The 19,725-nt window shown below is 32.9% G+C and overlaps 1 protein-coding gene across 1 annotated transcript; it reads left to right on the forward strand.

Annotated features, from left to right (window-relative positions):
- Positions 1-3,988: 3,988 nt before the first annotated feature.
- Positions 3,989-4,801, forward strand: LOC131043341 (probable calcium-binding protein CML45). Its single transcript, XM_057976537.2, has 2 exons — positions 3,989-4,321; positions 4,500-4,801. The coding sequence occupies exons 1-2, from the start codon at positions 4,139-4,141 to the stop codon at positions 4,563-4,565; spliced, it is 249 nt and encodes an 82-aa protein (XP_057832520.2). The 5' UTR covers positions 3,989-4,138; the 3' UTR covers positions 4,566-4,801.
- The last annotated feature ends 14,924 nt before the right edge of the window (positions 4,802-19,725 follow it).

The raw sequence follows: 19,725 nt of genomic DNA on the forward strand, positions 1-19,725 counted from the left end.
TCAACAAGTATTTGAGAAGAGACTGAGTGTGAGGGAGAACTAGGTTGAAGTGTTCAACTGGCAGTAGTGCAGAACCGGTAGTGTCCATACTAGTAGAGTAGAAGTGAAGGAAGCTGCAGAAAAGGCAGACATAGAACCAGCAAAGTATAATACTGGTAAAGAGCAGAAGAGTAAGGAGAAGATCCAACAGAGTAGAAGAAGAATAGAGGTGAACTAGTAGAGTTTACCAGCATTACAACAGTAGATGAGAGCAACAAAAGAGGTGTATGGTGTAGCAGAGAAGGTGTCTCACCGAAAGAGTAAGGTATATGAAATGGTTACAAGATTCACTTGTAACAAAATAACTAATTTTGTATTTGATGCTATCATTGTGATCACTGAGTTGTAGCTCAGTGCAGGGGTTGTACCTCCTTTGGGTTGTAGCCCATAAATCAGTTAGGGGTTGGTGCTCCTTGGGTTGGCGCCCTAAATCAGGGGTTGGTTCTCCTTGGGTTGGTGCCCTAAATTAGAGGTTGTAGCTCCTTGGGTTGTAGCCCTAAACATTGTAACAAAGATTCATTGTAAGGCTGGATTTGAGCAGTAGACTCCAACAACATTGCTCACCAAGGTTTTTCCCCATCTTGGGTTTTCCTCGTACATGATAGTGTTATGTGATGTCCCTTTGTGTGTGAATGCATTTGTGTGTAGTCTCCTCACTAACCGGTAAGTTTGCATTGAGTTAGAATCTATTAAATGGTATGCTCACCTAGAACAGTTAAAAGGAAAAGATTGAGAACCACTGATTCACCCCCCCTCTTAGTGGTGCATTGCGTTTAACAATTTGTAGATTTGGCAACATCAACCGTGCCTTCTTGGCCAAATCAACTTATAGAGCCATAGAGGCTGATACAATGGAACATTTCAATTGGAATATCATCTATGTAAAATGTTTAATTCCTAAAATTGCTTGTTTCTAGTGGGTTATGGCCTATGGTATTATATGACTATTGATAACCTGAACAAGAGAGGCTTCTCTATTGTTAAAAGATGCATCCAATACTGCAGGGATCTTGAAAGTATTGACCATATTTTTTTACATTGCCAATTTGCCAGAGATGTATGCCCAAAGATCCTTGCTGACATTAGGATAGCTTGGACTATTCCAGGTAATATGAGATGCCTGATAGAACAGTGGAGTCATAGCCCTTTTATGCATCCTATTATTAGAAATCTATGGTTCCAAATTCCCCCATTTATTGGATGGAATATATGGAACGAAAAAACAACATAATCTTCATAGAGGAGGCCAGAAATAGTAAGATGTTATTTCATATTATAAAACAATAGATAAATGAGAATGTGAATGTTGCTTCCTTGAGTCCATCTAAAGTCCTACCTAGCCTGCTGGACCTCAGAATCAAACAGTACTGTAGCATAACACATAATATTATGAATTTGAATTGGAATAAAATGATTTTAAGGAGAATGGGCACTTGATCCCCCCATACATAGGATGGCTTAAATACAACTTTGATGGCTGCTTTAAAGGCAACCCTGGGCTATCTAGAGTGGGTGACATTATAAGAGATTGAAGAGGGCGTTTGATAGAACGATATTGTATTAATTTGAGAAGAGGTTCTAATAACAGGGTGGATGTTGTTGCATAATCCTAATCACTCCGTCTTCATCGTCGTCATCATCATCACAAGCTTTCCTGTACCAACTAGATTTTGTGTTCACAGTGCAAAGGTACACTTCTCTCATCATCATCGACATTGTCCTGATAATGTCAATCAGCACCAAAGCAACTCAGCTGATGTGCTGATTGAGAAAGTCGAAAACAATAGCACAAAATAGAAACAAAGACAGATAGAGATATGCTGTAAGATGTTTAATTGGTAATAAAATTGCCATGAGAGTCAAGGGTTGGTCTATGCAAATTTATTCTATATGGCAAGACACGCACTAGTTGGACGCGGACTCGTTTGCGGCACATGGTGAGAGCAAGGGCAAACGTGGTCTGCAGTACAATATTCACATTCTCCAGTTCTAGCCAAATGACATTCAACTTTTTCCTCAAGTGCGCAGGCCCAACAAAGCATCAATGTCCTTTCTTATTTCATCTTATACCATTACCATTCCTTTATAACTTTGTATTGGATTTCATTCTTTGCTCCATTCAATTCCCAATCTTGATTGATCATTAAAAATTCCTTTCCTAGGTTGACTTTGTTTGGGTGGCTAGAGTTTTATACCTAAATTCTTTGAAAAATTGAATATAAAGAAAAATAGCTTATATTTGAAAGTAAAGAAGCAAATAGATTTTATAATTAAGTTTTTTTTTGGTTACATTTAATTTTTTTATATAGAGAAAATGATAATTATTTCTGTAAAATATATCATATGAATCAAGTATTTATATGAGAACAATGTGGGATTGGAGTGAGTGTAGTAGGAGTATTTGATGGAAACGTTGATCTATATTTTGTAGCTTTGGCCTTATGTCTTTTCTTGGTTTGGAATGTTGGAGTGAGAAGTGTCTCATGTCTATTGTCAACCTTTTTGAGGTTTATTTATGTATTGATCTTTTAGAAGATTCAAGAAACATTTTCTTTTTTACATGAATTTTTTGTGTTTTTTAGAAAGACAAAGTGCTTCCCACTTAGTTTACTCTATAATTCTTTTGACAAAATGGGTCTTGCTTCTGATGTTTGTGATACCATCAAAGATAACTAGCTGGCTTGGAGGAAAATAAATAAATGCATTCTAGCAATGGTTATCTTCTTCTTATAGGGAGGAACAAATGCACTTGTCCCCTCCTAATACTGCCAGGGACATTCTACTGCAGGTTTGAAGGACAAGAAAATGTGTTTGGACTAGAAGGATCAACTTTTTCCTTCTAGTATAAAGGAGTAGAAAGAACATAAACAAGAAAATAGAGACGACGTTCAACTTGTTTGAAAAATAAAGAATTTAGGGAAAATGACCCTGGTCACAAGGTTAATGAAAAACCATTAGATATGGTTTGCTTTCTGTTTGTTTTGCAGACCAGCTATACTTGTTGATTTTTAGTTGTTGTCTTATGTTACTTTTTTGGATCTATTGGACTATGTTTGCTACATTGATGTTCCTTGCTGTCCTATTGTGCTTAATATTTTATTCTTCTTATGTAAAAGGTTTTGAGCCTTTTCAAAACCCTCCTTAACTTAATAAAAAATATGTACATTATATGTATAAATAAAAAAATAAATCAAAATCAAAATCAAACTATCAATTAAATTTAATGTAAAACTATATTATTTATTAATCTACAATTATATAATATATCAAATAAATTAAAATGAAATAAAAAATAATATAAATATGCAAATTTCAAAATTTTGAAAATTCAATTTCTTCACACACATAAGCTCTTATTTAGAATATTCCATATAAGATTGATTTAGGGAAACTCATAAAATATTCTCCTATAGCTGGATTTTGTAATCATGCTAAAAGAATAGCCTACCTAAACTGCATTTAAAAGCGAAGAGATTTTTGACTGAATTGAGATTCTTATTTGAATACTCAAAAGACTGAAATATACTTTCAAATGTGCTGGAATTTTCAAATGGGTGAGCGATTCATGAGACTCTTATACTTTATGAGCAAAGGGCGATATTGATATTATTAGCATATTGGGAATTACAGTCAGAGAGACTGGAGGTATTGAGCTTGGTATTTGAAGGTAGTCACTATGATGGGTTTCACATAATCTCTCTCTGGCCAGAAAACCCTAGAGAAAAAGGAGGGATATGTATGCTTCGTGGACCCCTGCAGTTGAGTCGAAAGTGAAATTTGCTTTGTCGGCAACAAGGAAAAGTAAACAACGTGGAGGCCACGGTCGCTCCACGGTTGCCCACTCTCAAACCATGCGCTACGATCGAGGGGGCCATCAACCAGGGCGTGCCTTGCTATAATAAATACCCATTGCTCAGTCCTTTACTTCCATGCCATTTTTATATTAGTAAAGAAACCTGAAATCTGGGGACTATCTTTTTTAACCCTTTTCTTTTTGTCCTGTGCTGTGTTTCTTGATTTAAGTCTAATTTACTCAATCGGGAAGTTAGCTAGTCAATCCCAAGTCCTCTTGCTAGTCAATCCTGCAGTAAGCAGGAAAATGCTGATGATGAAGAGAGGAGTGTATTTGTGCACTGTGAACACAAAGCACAGTTGGTATAGGAAACATGGTGACGATGATGATGACGACGATGATGACGATGATGACGATTATGCTCCAGCTGCTTCAGATTCTGCGCTGCAGGTGCTTCCTCACATGGCCTTACTATTTTCATCACTACAGGTAATAATCCCTCTCTTAATTTAATTTATAGTATCGCACTTTATCTTGGGTCGCATTAGCCTTAATAGTTAAGGGTAGAAATCAATAATAATTTGAATCTCTAAACCCTTTTACTTTACTTTACTGTTTCTCTTTATAATTTCACACCGTTCTTTGTTGATTCTCATGTACAATACAGAGCCAGAAAGAATACAGTGAGACTGCGGCGCTGGAGAAGAGTTTTTTAAAAATGTCCTCATTTTAGGGTTAAGGGAGAGTGAGTTTGCTCTATGGAGCATTACTACATCATAGTGTGATCCACATCCAGCCCATTTTATGGTTTATTTTTGTTGAATCAAAATAAGAATACAAAAATTAATCTTTGTTACATTTTATGGGTATTGGATTTCCAATCTTTCAGAAAGCTACTTTATTGAAAACACTTTGTCACGATGTTGATATTATTTACATTTACTAGGCTGGATAGGTCTCAAAGCTATAATTTAGATGATATTTATGTTGTGTCCTTCGATGGGAGAATGCTGTAATAATTATGTTGTGTCCTTCAATGGGAGAATGCTGTTATGTGCAATGTAAACGTAGACTACAAATTCAGCCACAAGCACATATAAACCAAAACATTCTTCCAAATATCTTCTTATCTTTGACAACTATTATTATTCCCTCTGTTGGTAAATATATTCACAACCCAATACCACTCTTCACGGAATGCTATTTTTATTTTTTAAGTGCATCATATAACTATAGCCACTGTGTTATTGGATCTATGTTTTCATCAAGACATATACTACAACAACAGTATTAGTAGTTCCTGTTATTGCATGTAACTATAGCCACTGAGTGTGCCTTAAATAGTGATGAGTTATAGCAAATTGTGTTTCAATATCTGAAATATGGAAATCTAAAATTTTGAACAGAAGACAGGGAAAACGTGAATTTTCTGATTTGTAATTGGATAGGAAATTTGTTTTACAGATCGTTAGAGGAAGTCGAAATGGGTGGGATATATAATAAGAAGATTTTGATATCACATTCGATTAAACATAAATTTCACATTTCTTTATTAAAAAAAATAAAAATTAATTTTATTAAATAAACGATATATCTAAAGCTTGACCAGTATTTCATTCAGATTGTAGTAGGCAACCAAAACCAGTCCTTGTCAAGATTCTAAATGTAAAAGTAATTTATTATAACATACCTTTAGAGGTTGCATTTTTTATAGAAAACAATATAACAAATCTCATCTCTTCTTTCTTCTTTTTTTTTTTTTTAAACAGTTTTATCTTTGCGAGAACATCTCTAATTTCTTTAAACAAATAAAATTTGTTTTGTCTAAATCTGATGGTGGTTTTGATTAGATTTTCATGGAAAGTGATGAGAGTTATTTGTGTCTCATTTTATGCTACATTTTATGTCATTTTTATATAAGTTCATATTTATTTCTATATTCCATTTCCATTCCATTTTCATAGCATTCTATCATTTACGTTGCGTATGATTAAATAGAGATATTTAATACAGTTTTAAGATTAAATTATGGAAATTAAGTATTGAGTGTCTTTATTAATGAGCATTGTTATTTTATGCCTTGGAAAATATATCTTGCATCATGCTTCTTGTCACTTGTTTGACAAGAACTTCTTGTCACTTTCAAGTCAGGAATTGTTGTCACTAGTTACCTCTTCACATGCTAACCATGTACCAGATCCAAACAAGCACAAGCAACCATGAGATTATTGATAAAAAAATCTGATTAGAGATGCATTTTCTAGCTATGTGGAGGAAACTAGAAAATATTCTATTTGTTATAACAGAACAATGTTTATTTCATGGCCAACAAAAAATAGAGTAGAATCAGCCAAATGGACTATGGAAGGAAACCCATGGTGGAGGTGGTTGCATAGTTGGAGAAAATGACAACTTCTCCTGTCTCTATTTCTGCTCACTTTTATAACAAACTTGTTTCTAATTCGTGGCCATTACCAAAATATTTACGTGATATGTGTGTGTGTGTGTGTGTGTGCACATTTTGTAAACAAACATATGACAAATTTTGATATCAAAAATCTGTTCTCTAATAAATAATATTTGCATGATCAGTTTGGTGTAGAAGAGAAGTTCTAGTTTCATCACTAGGCAAATTATGGAAGTGATAGGGAGACAAATGGACCCAACTCAAACTTAACAATACAAGACCCTTTGAGACTTTACAAACTGCCTCAATGTATTGACAAAGAAAAATCATTGCAAAACTACCACCTTGCTCCCATATTGATAGACCCTTACACAGTCACTCATAACTTTTGAAAATGAACAAATTTATTCGATCTCTCCGGTGAAAGTCTTTGTAACTTGGTTATACAAAACATATCCAAAACTGAGAAAAATCCAATGGTGGAAATGTGAGATATGGCTCCTGTATTAGGACTATATTTTCTGCAATAGTCTGCCTCTAAAATTTCAGACCTTTACTCCCACAATGCACATGCCATCTTGTGCATGGCCTCCTGAAACCAAATCTTATGGAAAAATACAATATAATACACCATCATACTCATTTGTGGGGTTAGATCAATCTGGAAATAAAATATACAACATTTTCATGCTCACTATTAATCCTATGGCAGGGATATGACCGTTTTCACAAGAAATTAGACATCTTCACAAAAACAAAACCAAATCACTTCAAACCAAAGCCAAAATAAACTTAGTTAATTATATAAAAATCTCCAACCATGAAGGAGTGAAAAATAATTCATAAAATCTCTCAAAACAATGGAAAATTAGACTGTTCTATGTGGAAACCCAGAAAATACACATGAAAATCAGATTTTTATTGCTTCAAAACTCCAAACCCGATCTAAACACCTTTACCAACCACCACAAATGATTAAATTTCATAGATTTATAGCCTTCAAGGCCTTATAGGTTGAAATCCAACCTAAAACCAACTTATAACTAGCTTATGACAACTTTTTGCATTCTTGACAACTTTTTGACAACAAAAAGTTGCTCCAAAGTTGTCAAGTTTGACAACTATGTATGTCAACTTGACAAAACTATATATAAAACTTCTAAAACATTAAAATGGTCATTAGATGACCTTATAAAAATATTTTATCCACCTAAACACACTTCTACCCCAAAAACCCAATTTTAGCCTTTTCTAGGCCTAATTGCTCAAAATGGCAATTTTACACTTTTTGACCATTACATTGCATTTCACTACATTTTATGGCTCGCATGGCCATGTTACATCATTTAAAGACCTTATAGGTCTTTTTTGTCTTCATTTTTCATCAAATCCTCCATAGGGCCTATCAGTGACCCTTATCCACCTTGTCTTCCTGGGTGCTCCTGCACCATACTCTTGGGGATAAAAAGAATGCAAGGTCCCCTTGCATGGCTGCCTCCTCTTCCTGGTTTTCCAATTCATTTGAACTTGCATTGTATTCCCTGCAAAAAATTGTACATGCTTTGGCAACTCATGGCACCTCCTCTCAAAAAAATGGTACTCAAGGTAAGCACCTCCAACATGATCATCCTTGTAAACACTTAGCAAACCTGCATATAAAATATTAGGATAAACAAAAACATCATTTTCATTGATTACAATATCATCTTGTTCCAGCAAACCCATTGAAATCTCTTCATATTTAAAATGTCATTCTCCTTGGCATGTCACCATAACCTCACCCATCATCAAGGCTTCATCATGAGCCTTCTTCTTTGTTGCAACTAGCCTCTTCACAGGCCAAACTACCTTCTTGTGCACCCTCAAGTGCCAACTCTTTGTTGTACCCTCTAGGTTTTCCAATTTCAACTTCATTTGTGCTTCCCTAAGTTCATCTTCCTTTCTCTTTTTCTCTAGTTCCTTTTTAAGCTCCCTCAATCTTTCTTCATTCGCTTCTAAAGCCCTTCTTAAACTTCTCAACTCATCTCGTTTCTTTTCTTCTTCTTATCTCTTCTTTCTTTCTACTTCTTGTTTCCTCAACTCTTCTTCCTCTCTTTTCTTCTTTCCACCATACATTAGTTCTTTCCACTTCTTGTAAGCACCTACTATCTCTTTCTCAGATTTTGCTAACTCCATCTTCACCCTTATATCCCAGACCTTTCGCTGGCTTTGATACCACTATGATAGGGAGACAAATGGACCCAACTCAAACTTAACAATACAAGACCCTTTGAGACTTTACAAACTGCCTCAATGTATTGACAAAGAAAAATCATTGCAAAACTACCACCTTGCTGCCATATTGATAGACCCTTACACAGCCACTCATAAATTTTGAAAATGAACAAATTTATTCGATCGCACCTGTTAAAGTATTCGTAACTTGGTTATACAAAACATATCCAAAAATCAGCAAAATCCAACAGTGGAAATGTGAGATATGGCTCCCATATTAGGACTATATTTTCTGCAACAGTCTGCCCCTAAAATTTTAGACCTTTACTCCCACAATGCACATGCCATCTTGTGCATGGCCTCCTGAAACCAAATATTATGGAAAAATACAATATAATACACCATCATACTCATTTGTGGGGTTAGATCAATCTGGAAATAAAATATACAACATTTTCATGCTCACTATTAACCCTATGGCAGGGATATGACTGTTTTCACAAGAAATTAGACATCTTCATCAAACTAAAACGAAATCACTTAAAACCAAAGCCAAAATAAACTTAGTTAATTATATAAACATCTCCAACCATGAAAGAATGAAAAATAATTCATAAAAGAACTCAAAACAATGGAAAATCAGACTGTTCTATGTGGAAACCTGGAAAATACACATGAAAATCAGATTTTTATTCCTTCAAAACTCAAAACCCGATCAAAAAACCTTTACCAACCACCAAAAATGATTCAATTTCATACATTTATAACCTTCAAGGCCTTCTAGGTCGAAATCCAACCTAAAACCAACTTATAACTAACTTATGACAGCTTTTTGCATTCTTGACAACAAAAAGTTGCTCCAAAGTTGTCAAGTTTGACAACTATGTGTGTCAACTTGACAAAACTATATATAAAACTTCTAAAATATTAAAATGGTCATTATATGACCTTATAAACATATTTTATCCACCTAAACACACTTCTACCCCAAAAACCCAATTTTAGCCTTTTCTAGGCCTAATTGCTCAAAATGGCAATTTTACACTTTTTGACCATTACATTGCATTTCACTACATTTTATGGCTCACATGGCCATGTTACATAATTTAAAGACCATATAGGTCTTGTTTGTCTTCATTTTTCATCAAATCCTCCATAGGGCCTATCAGTGACCCTTCTCCACCTTGTCTTCTTGGGTGCTCCTGCACCAGGAAGCAAGGCCTACTTCATAGGGCACTTGGTGACTTTTTATTTTTGCAATTTTATTTCAGTAATGTGTGATTTGATTTGATAAAGAGGACGTGGTAAAGTAAATACAAGCTAGAAGTTAGCCTCATCAAAATAAAGGTGAAAGTGATCCACTCTCCTTTGTGACTCATGGACAACTTCATGCATCAAATTGGAAAGATCAAGGTATTCCTAATAATGTTAACATGTCTTCTCATTTCATTGGATTAGACATACAATGTGTTTCTTCCTAAAATGCTTCTTCACCTACTATGTATGGAGAATGGAAAAATGCATGCTCACAACAACCACATATCCATCACTATCATCTCCATCATATCCATCTTATTTATTACAACCTACTCCATATTTGTAACAAATTTTACCATTTTTGCTCCTGACAAATTCTACCAATAGCCAGAAAAAATGCTTTCTCTGGATTAGCAATGAAAGTAACATGTTGAAGGAAGGCATTAAGGGTATTATTGATACTTTCACTAAGAATCCCATGCCAAACAAAATTGATATGCTTCTTTGAATGACCCATAAGCTTACTGAAGATGTTGAGGTCATGAAAAAGGATCACGAGTCTAGGATTGGGTAATTTGAAAAGAATTTGGAGGATATTAAGGGCAACCTAAGGAAATTGGTCGAGATTAGTAAGGAAGCCATGAACAAAAGTGTTGAGGGTCTTAAAAAGGTCAATGAGATGATGGCTATCCATAGAACCCAACCTATCTCTAGTATTGCACCATTAGATACTAAATAGAAAAAGAAAATTCAGGAACTAAGATCGCAAGGAGCGAGATCACAGGTTACTACAGGCCCGTTTACCATAATAAGGAGTAGGAATCAGGAGAGGAGTTCAACGAGATTTATCATGGATCTAGAAGAACTTTGAGCTTATGTACTCTCTGGTTTATTTTTCTCTTTTGTGCTGTTCTTAGTTTATTTTTTTGTTGGTTGTTGTTCCATGTGGGCTCTGCCCTGTTTCAGTGGCTGTTTTACTATTGGTTTTGGACTAGTTAGCGACTGTTTCATCTTTCTTAATTTTTTGTTTGGATTTGGGCTTCGGGTCCCTATAAAATCCATTTATCTTAATCAAAAACAAATTTTACCATTTTCATTATCCCATTCATATCATATACCATCCACTTCACCATATCAACCAATGGCAACTACAATGCCTCATACAACATTCCATAATAAGGTGGTTGAAACAACACATGACAATGAAATTTTGAGAATCCCTTTATATTCTAGCTACGTGGTTTAAATTGATGACTTACAATTGAAATGCATATCTAGAATTAAAAGATGTGATTTGGGTTTAATTGAGTTAGAAGAAGAACATGATCAATTGAAGGGTTCTCCACTCAATTTTTCTTACTTACTTGGCAAATCACAACATTTAAAGGATATTCACACATATAAAGAAGCATTTCAATTTAAATCTATTTGGTTTATTGAACTAATAAGTGTGTGTACATTATGAAAGCCTCCAAGATCTCTTGTTTAATGTTTTTATTCTTAAACATCTCAATCTTTGGAGGCCTATGGTGAAAAGGAGTATTCCGCACATACTTGTTGATTTAAGCCTACCAATAATTGTTTAAGAACATCTCTATGGGTTGGAATGCATTAATGACCATACTACACATACAAAATAATGATTGTTCATTGACAAGAATCAAGGTTTAACCATATACATATCTTTTTCATTCTTGATTCAGTGGATTATCTTGAAATGACCATTCATTAATATGCTCAAGGTATCATTGTATTTCTTGGTCCCTTGGATTATCTTGCCACCCTCTTGAGTTTTTTTGTAGTATGAAATTAAGTTAGGGGTGGGGAAGGAAATCCCTTGAATTTTAGAAATCCTTGGTTGATTCTTGACAAAGTCTTCATTTATTGTTTCATTGGCGCTTCTAATTAAACCACATGTGTGAGATTTTGACCAAATCAAGGTATGCTTTCTTGTGTGTCTTAGCATTGAATTTATATTATATTTACACAAGAATTAATTGACATTCATCTTTTTTATTACTGATATTTATACATATATAACTTTACCATTCATTTTATAATCCATCAATCACTTATAGTAGTAAAGTTATCAATGAATGATATTGTACATTACTATACTTGATATGCTTGGTCATGAGAACATGGTTATAGGTTTCTCATTGAGGTTACTCCACATTTTTACACTAGTATTAGTTAATAATGCTGCTCTACATGGGTATCCATGACACTTTCTTGGCATTTCTCACTAGATGGTCAAAAACAAGTTTCTTTTCTTCTTCACTCTTGTAGATCACAAGAGGATTTTTGTACCAAAGTGTTTCATATTAATGGACATACATTCTCTCTTTCACCATCCTTGATGATAGATCACGTGGAGGAAAAAATGCAACTTGATGTAATAATGGATCTTGCAGTACCATGTTCTAGGTTAATTATTCACAAGCCACACATCGAGGGATAACTTGAAGACACGTGGATGCCTTATAAGGAGCTTGCACATATTCTAATGCAAATCTGTACACTTCATCATATGAATTTATACATCTACCTATCTAAAGCTATTTGGATCAGTTGAAAGACTACCATTAGTCTTTCACTACATTGCATTATATTTGGAAAATTGCTTCTCTTGTGAGTAATTCTTTCAACCAAGTGATTGTTCATGTATTCCAAAATTCTATAGTCAGCTTTCAAATATGGTGAAATGCACTAAATGGGACCATATTATGCAATCTTGTTATACATATATGCATGGTCACTCTTGATGAGGTATATTTATTGTCATTGGTCATTATTTTAGGCTCTACATCATGTAACCGGTTTCAAGACTTTCAAGGGCTTCAAAAGGAACTCCAATTTTTTTACAGTCACTTCAATATACATATGGGCATTTTATTTTCTTTGGTCATTATATGCAGTTTTTCAAAAGAAAAATTTTTAAAAAATGATGTAAAAAATAAATAAGTTCTAAGAATGAAAACCTTTGGGCGTTGTTAGACAACTACAATTTGAAAACCAGTTTCTAGTAGGTTGTAGTTGAAATAAATTCTTAGTGGTGAAAACTATTTTTATAGAACCACTAAGCAGTGAGTGATTGAAAACTGGTTTATCAACGGTCACTTGTTATCAAAAATGAAAAAAAAAAAGAAAAACAAAGGAAAAAAAGAAAAAAAAGGAAAAAAATGCAATAATTGATGTTCTTCCTCAAGACTCATAGTTTTGCAGGTACACTCAAATGCTTCTATCGAGTTTCACTCTTTAGGTGTTTTTAGCATCTCATATTGCTCACTTGTACAACTATGCTCCAATTTGTTGTGGTTACCATGACTTCGATCACCTATAGCAAGTGCTACACATTTATTTGAGGTGTTACAAAAAGTGGAATCAGCTACTAGTGGTATGTTCTATAATGCTTCAATCAAATGGAGACCCTTCATGAATTTGCAGTCCGAGTCAAAATTTTTGGTTCCTTTCTCACGGCTCACAGTTGAGTTCTTTTGGCTACCTGACATTGGTATCAATGGACATGCAATTTGATAAAACAATCAATTTTATTTTTCATTGTTTTGTCTCTTACATTTATTAATACTTCTTATTATATTAATCATATATGCAACATCCATGCTTATATATACATGTACATGTATGCACATGTGTGTGTGTATTCTATAAACAAACATATGGTAGATTTTGATCTCAAAACTCTATTCTCTGATAAATAATATTTTCATGATTAGTTCAATATAGAAGAGAAGTTCTCATTTCATCACCAAGTGAATTATGGAGGTAGGACCCACTTCATAGGGTGCTTGGTGACTTTTGATTTCTGCAATTTTATTTCAGTAATATGTGATTTGATTCCTATCCTTTTATACTTGATTTTAATAATTAGGAGTGATTAATGTTACATTATGACTATTACAAATCAATAAAGTGTTTTATGTTATTAGACATTGGTTAATACTTTGAAATTTCTACTAAAAAGATTTATCATTAAGACAAATTTATATTCCGCAATAAATTGTTGTTGTCATAGATTACTATCGTACTTTCACCAGAGTTATTTTGGTTTGTTATAGATTTATTTTCATAGGTGCATTCATAATCGCTCATCTCATGACTTTTACCCCCTTGTGGAATATAGCCCTGACACCTTTCACAAGTTTACATCCTAGATTGAAAGGTAGACTGAGTTGAATCTAGTCATTAATTCCTCTTATTTCTTTACCCCAGTGTTGGCTTATCAGACAGTGTCTGAACCCATTACATAACAATATTAAGGAAAAAAAAGTGAATCACAAAAGTTGTGAGATTTAACAAAGAACAAAACCAAAGATTATTTAAAACTTAAAAAGCCAAAAAACAAAAGACCAACAAAAAATAAATTAATTGTTAAATTTCATTAAGGGTCCCTTAGTTGCTTGCTATTCTTTCTGCAAGATATCTAGCCATTCTTCGTAGGAAAATCCTTTATAAATTGGAGTACTAGCATCACCTTCAATTTGAAGAGGATAGTTGGGGAGCTTGATCAGGTATGCTGGTCTTTTCTAAACTTGCTATGGGAAGCTACCTTGAGCCATAGTTGTTGCATCACATCTCCTTCGTTTCCTCTCTTTTCAATGCTACAACTCTTGTTGAAGAACTTGAATGGTAAGAGAAGTATTTTAAACCAATTCCCTACAGTAGTCCATAAGCTCTAAGATATTCTGTATGTCAATCTCTTGATTCTTTTTAAAATTTGCAACCTCAAATTCTAGCTAATAGTTCTCGACCTCTTTTTAAATTTTAGATCTCTACAACATCACCACCCAATGTTTGAAGGTCTATCAAATTTTCTTAATTTGTTCCATTCCTTAATATGGAGATCATCCTTAGGCGTTCTAGGTGTGTCACAAACCATATTTATCTATAATTATTTTAATAGAAAATAATGCTTATTTTTCATTTATGAAATTGAAATGAAATGGAAATGGAATTTTTTGTGAGATAAGATAATAATGAAATAGGAGATTCAAATGCGATTGAATGATTAGTATTATTTTCATTATGAAATTGTGATCATCATTGCTAATGAGAAATTGAGTGCAAGTGAATGTAGGAACGGGTCAACATGGATGAAGGTGAGAACATGGGTAAAGTAGAGTTGTTTTAGCTCTTGGACTTTGCTAGAATACATGGAATCTCACACACCACATTAGAATTCATAATTTGTATCTTGCAAAGATAGATGATTTAAATGACTTTATTTGTGTTTTTATTTAAATTAGAATGATGAATTTGGTATGAGTAGTCTTAATTGACATTTCTTTAATTCGAAGAAAGATTGATTTTAATGTTTTTAAATGATTATACATGAATTTTGATGATTGTATGTGCATTTTGTGTGTAGATAATGAATAAATTTCATAATGAAATGGATGAAATATCATGCTTATATTTCCACTTTTTGATTTCTTGATAATGACATATATATATATATATATATATATGAATTTGATATACATATATAAGTATATACATAGATATATACATATATAATTTATATAATGTCTTGAAAAAGAAAAGATAATTAAACTTGAATTGATTTATTATTGTAGTTATATTTGTATATAAATAATGGTACGTTTTATATATGTATATGATTTCGAAAAATAACTCGATCATATACATGTATATACGTATATAATTATAATATATGTAAATATATTTGATTATTTTATTTTATGAAAATTCATTGTTTATATATATATATATATATATATATATATGAAAAGTGATTTATTTAAATAGCATATTAATTGATATGGTTTGGTGGACTTATTAATGCCATGTCATATTTAACAAAGAATATTACATGTTTGCAAGGAGTAGTCGATATGATTGAACTCGACTTGGCATGATCTTTAAGGTGACAAAGGTTGATAGAATACAATTTGCAAAGGGAGGTCGATAAGTATATTGACTATGCAATTGAACAAACACTTAGTATTTGTGTTGAACATAGACTATAAGTTTAACATTGATTGTTAAGTTTGAAATGGGTTGTTAGATGTGGTAAAACCATTGGAACAGGCACTGCGTGGTATGATTCGTTGGCCATGGGCCATGAGAACTGCTTGTCATGCCAATGGATATTCATGGGTGACATGGTAAAACAATAATAGTAGTAGGAGTAAGGCCAAATTATAGCAGAAAACATTGCATGTGACCTGATAAATATAGATCATTAGGAGAACAAAGGAGGAGATGGTATTGGGAAAAGATAGTAAGTATAGGCAGAGAATGGTGAGAATAGAACAAAAATAAATAAATAACAATGAATAAAGAAGAGATGTTAGAGAATAGAGAGGAGATAACTCAAAGGATTGAACAACATAGAGGAAGAAAAGCATTGAAAATATAGAAGTATTGCAGTCAGAATTGGAGAAGATTAGCATTGATCATATCAGTCTTGGCTCAAATTTTTAGAGGTAGGATCTTAAACAAGCAATAGTTTATTTTATAATTATAGTATAAGAACAAAATTATCTTGAGATTTATTTGTTTAGATCATTAGTGAAGAAAAGAGTTTAATTTCTGAATTAGTTTCTTGCAATAGAAGTCATGATGATTATTTGAAGTTTTGTTTGAAAAAGCCATATAGGTATGTGCAATTTGAATTATCATTTTTCGTAAATTACTAAAATTAGCTCTTTGAAATCATAGATCATGGAAAATACCTGTTAGTATCAAAATAAATATGTTATTCGAGAAAAGAAGTAGATAGTCAAATACATGTGGAAAGATAGAGAATTTATGCATCCTAAACTTGGAAATTTGAAACCATAAGATGTATGACTATGCTTTATGGATTTTATGAGAACTAGATAAAATAATGTGTAGTCATAATTTTTAGTTTTAAATTTAGTTTTTCTTTATATGCTAAATATGCATTCAAGTGTTACACCTTCATATTTTTAATTCTTATCCTTGATTTATTTGAAAAGATATAAGCGAAAGATTGTATTCTTAATAGATGTATTGGTTGTAAACGAAAGATTGTTTCTTCTATATATATTTAGCAAAAGATTGTCTTCTTTTATATTTATTTTTGGATACCATACAAACAATAGGAAAGCTAGATATGTTTGTGTTTGTGGGAAAGTTAACTTCCAGGACGAGTGACGAATGCGGAATTATAGAGAGAATAGTTTGCTTTTCCAAACTATGTTTTATTGCTATGCATGACATTATACTTGGTTGAGTAACTTATTGACCATTGAAATAGATGGATATAGTTTTTTTATGCTCTCCACCATATCCTTGATTTCTTGTTTATTTATGAAATCAAAAAATTGAAAATGCATGTATCATTCTAAGAACACACCAGATTCCATCTTGTCTATCGAATTCTTTTTGCTAAGCAATTCATGTAGGGTCGGGTATTCTTGATTGGCCAAGACTTTTGGGGAGTGTAACCTTCAAGGTTGGGTGGAAAAAGCACCTGAATCTTGTTCTTATCTTCATTCTAAAGATTTCTTTGAAGATAACTTGGATTACAGATCAATGGACGCATCTCATCCTTTAATTTATATTTTTTTTGTTATTTGAACTTAAGGCATTAGAAAGGCCTAAGTATTGTATGTAGATATGATTGAGATACTACTACATTTTATTAATGAATAAAGAATCTTTATCTCATTATAGAAATCTCGTGTTTATTATGATATCAATGGAATGATCATTTACAGCTAAGGATGGAATAGTGGAAGTAAATATACTTATTAAATGAATTATGAGTTTATTTAAGAATAAAGAGTATTTCTTTTTATTATTAAATTTAGAACGTTTAACATGTTTACATTTTGGTATCAGAGCTCTAAGTTTATAACACTAGGGCCTATGAGCCACTTCACAAATTAAACCTTGAGTGTAATAACCTTTTGTTGAAACTTACAGAAATGGTGCGAGGAAAGCAAACGGCTCACAAATCCTTTGCAGGAAATGCACAATACCTACGAGTCAGGAAGGATTACGTAGCTTTTTCTAGACATGTTGAAGGTAACCACCCTAGAGGAGGAGGATAATTTAGTGAAGAAGAAATTTCCCCTCTTGATGAGAAACAAGTTCATGACCTTCCAGATGAAGGGAAGAAGGAATCAACTCCTGAACCAAAGAGGAAAGAAATAACTAATCATGCTGAGAAAGGAAAGGAAATCCCAGCTACCGAATTTCTTGGAAACAAGACTATTCTGAATATCTCTATCAAGGAGATGAAAGAAAATAAAGAATGTCTATATGATAATCTTCCTTCTGAGTCGATTGTAATTAGTTCAGATGAGTCAAAAGGATATACCCCATGGACGCCATGAGTAGAGATATATATTTATGTAATATCATTTATAAACAATCAATAAATAAAGTTGCTATTTTATAATCAGCTTGGTGCCATAATAAGTGGAAGAAGAGTATCTCCTAGATTTAGTGCATTTTATAAAATGGACACACACCTTGGATAATAGTCTCCTAAGTGGAGATGAGCACTTTTTAGGTATGTTTCTTATACAGTATAGTTGTAGTTGAGACCTTATTTAATATAAAAATGATATCTATCATAAGAACCTAGACGCATTAGATGCTTGATTTATTAAGCTATGTTCCTAAACTAGTATTACTCTAGCTTGTTCTTTGTGAAAGATATAGATACTATTCTATCATACTCTATGTCTGTAGTGTACAAGGTAGATATTTTAGGAAATATTATTAGGATAGAAATTATGGATATTATCGATAAAACCTTCATAAGAGCTTTTTCTTCTATTTTGTGCTCAGGTTTTGTGGTCCTTGTCGACACAGTTGTGAAACTATTGGTACTATGTTTGATATTCTCTCTAGCACACTTTGGAAAGTATACCCGAAGGTGTTGTGGCACTCCATCACATGTGACTACTCTTAGTCACACCGTTCATATGATATGTATCCAGTTTGATGTTTTATTTGTTTTATTGATGAATTCTTTGGTTTTTGATTTTGGGATTGGCTTGATTTCTTAAGACAATCATATTTTTATTTTGTAAGAAGATGATTCACCAATTTTCTATCTCATTTTTTGTGGCCCTTGGTCACGCTTGGCTTATTGTTTCATTAGGAGCATTTTATAATTTATTGTTGAAATTGATCATGTTTTTTTTTTCTTTCTCTTAATCCTTATGTTGGCTAACCTAATGTTTAAAATTTTTAGTGATTGTTGATTTTCATATTGTATTCATCCTCTATCATGTTCATAGAAAACCCCTGATAGAATGTACAAGGGAGTAGAATTTAGAGAGTATGCAAGCATAGTTGTCTATATTAGTTAGGACAAAAATACCATGTATGCGAATAACTTTTAGTTTGATTGACTTCAATATGTGAAATAAGTGTGTAGGTCTCCCAAAAGTATGATCATGTGATCATGTATGATCTCTGATGTGATCATGTATGATGTCTTTTGTTAATTAAAAGTTGTTGATGGAGTCTTGGACATCCAAGTACAAGTGGTCTTGATGAAAAGACACATTTTGAGTTAGTTGAGTATAGGTTGCATAAGTAGATGCTCAACATATGCTATTACGTTAAGATTCTCAATTATTATGATTACCTTTTTAATTGTCGGTTAAAGGAGTACCTAGTAGTTCCAAAGTCTTTATGGGTTGTTATAAGTCAAAGGACTGAAGTGGAGTTAGTTGATTGAAATATTTAGAATTAAAAGAAAGTGAAATGATGGATTCTCTTATACCAAGAAAATATTTATCTACCACAATTAATTTAAATTCAAACTTGAGATATCAATTGTTGTGGAATCCCTTGGAAGAGAAACATTACCTAAGGGTTAAGTAAGCCTCAAAGTTAGATTTTTTAGATCATTGGTTTGATGGATATAAGTTGGAACCTGATGGTATTTTGTGATACCAAAGGAGGAAGTACATACCCAAAGGAAAAAACCTGAGGAAGTTAAAATTGTAGAAGATATACAATACACCTTATTTAGAATATT

The sequence above is a fragment of the Cryptomeria japonica genome, chromosome 10 (assembly GCF_030272615.1).
Source record: "Cryptomeria japonica chromosome 10, Sugi_1.0, whole genome shotgun sequence".
Lineage (NCBI taxonomy): Eukaryota > Viridiplantae > Streptophyta > Pinopsida > Cupressales > Cupressaceae > Cryptomeria > Cryptomeria japonica.

Coding starts and splice junctions, on each gene's coding strand:
- LOC131043341 (XM_057976537.2), top strand. CDS start 4,139: ATGCTGATGATGAAGAGAGGAGTGTATTTGTGCACTGTGAACACAAAG. Junction 4,322..4,499: donor TACTATTTTCATCACTACAG/GTAATAATCCCT, acceptor TGTACAATACAG/AGCCAGAAAGAATACAGTGA.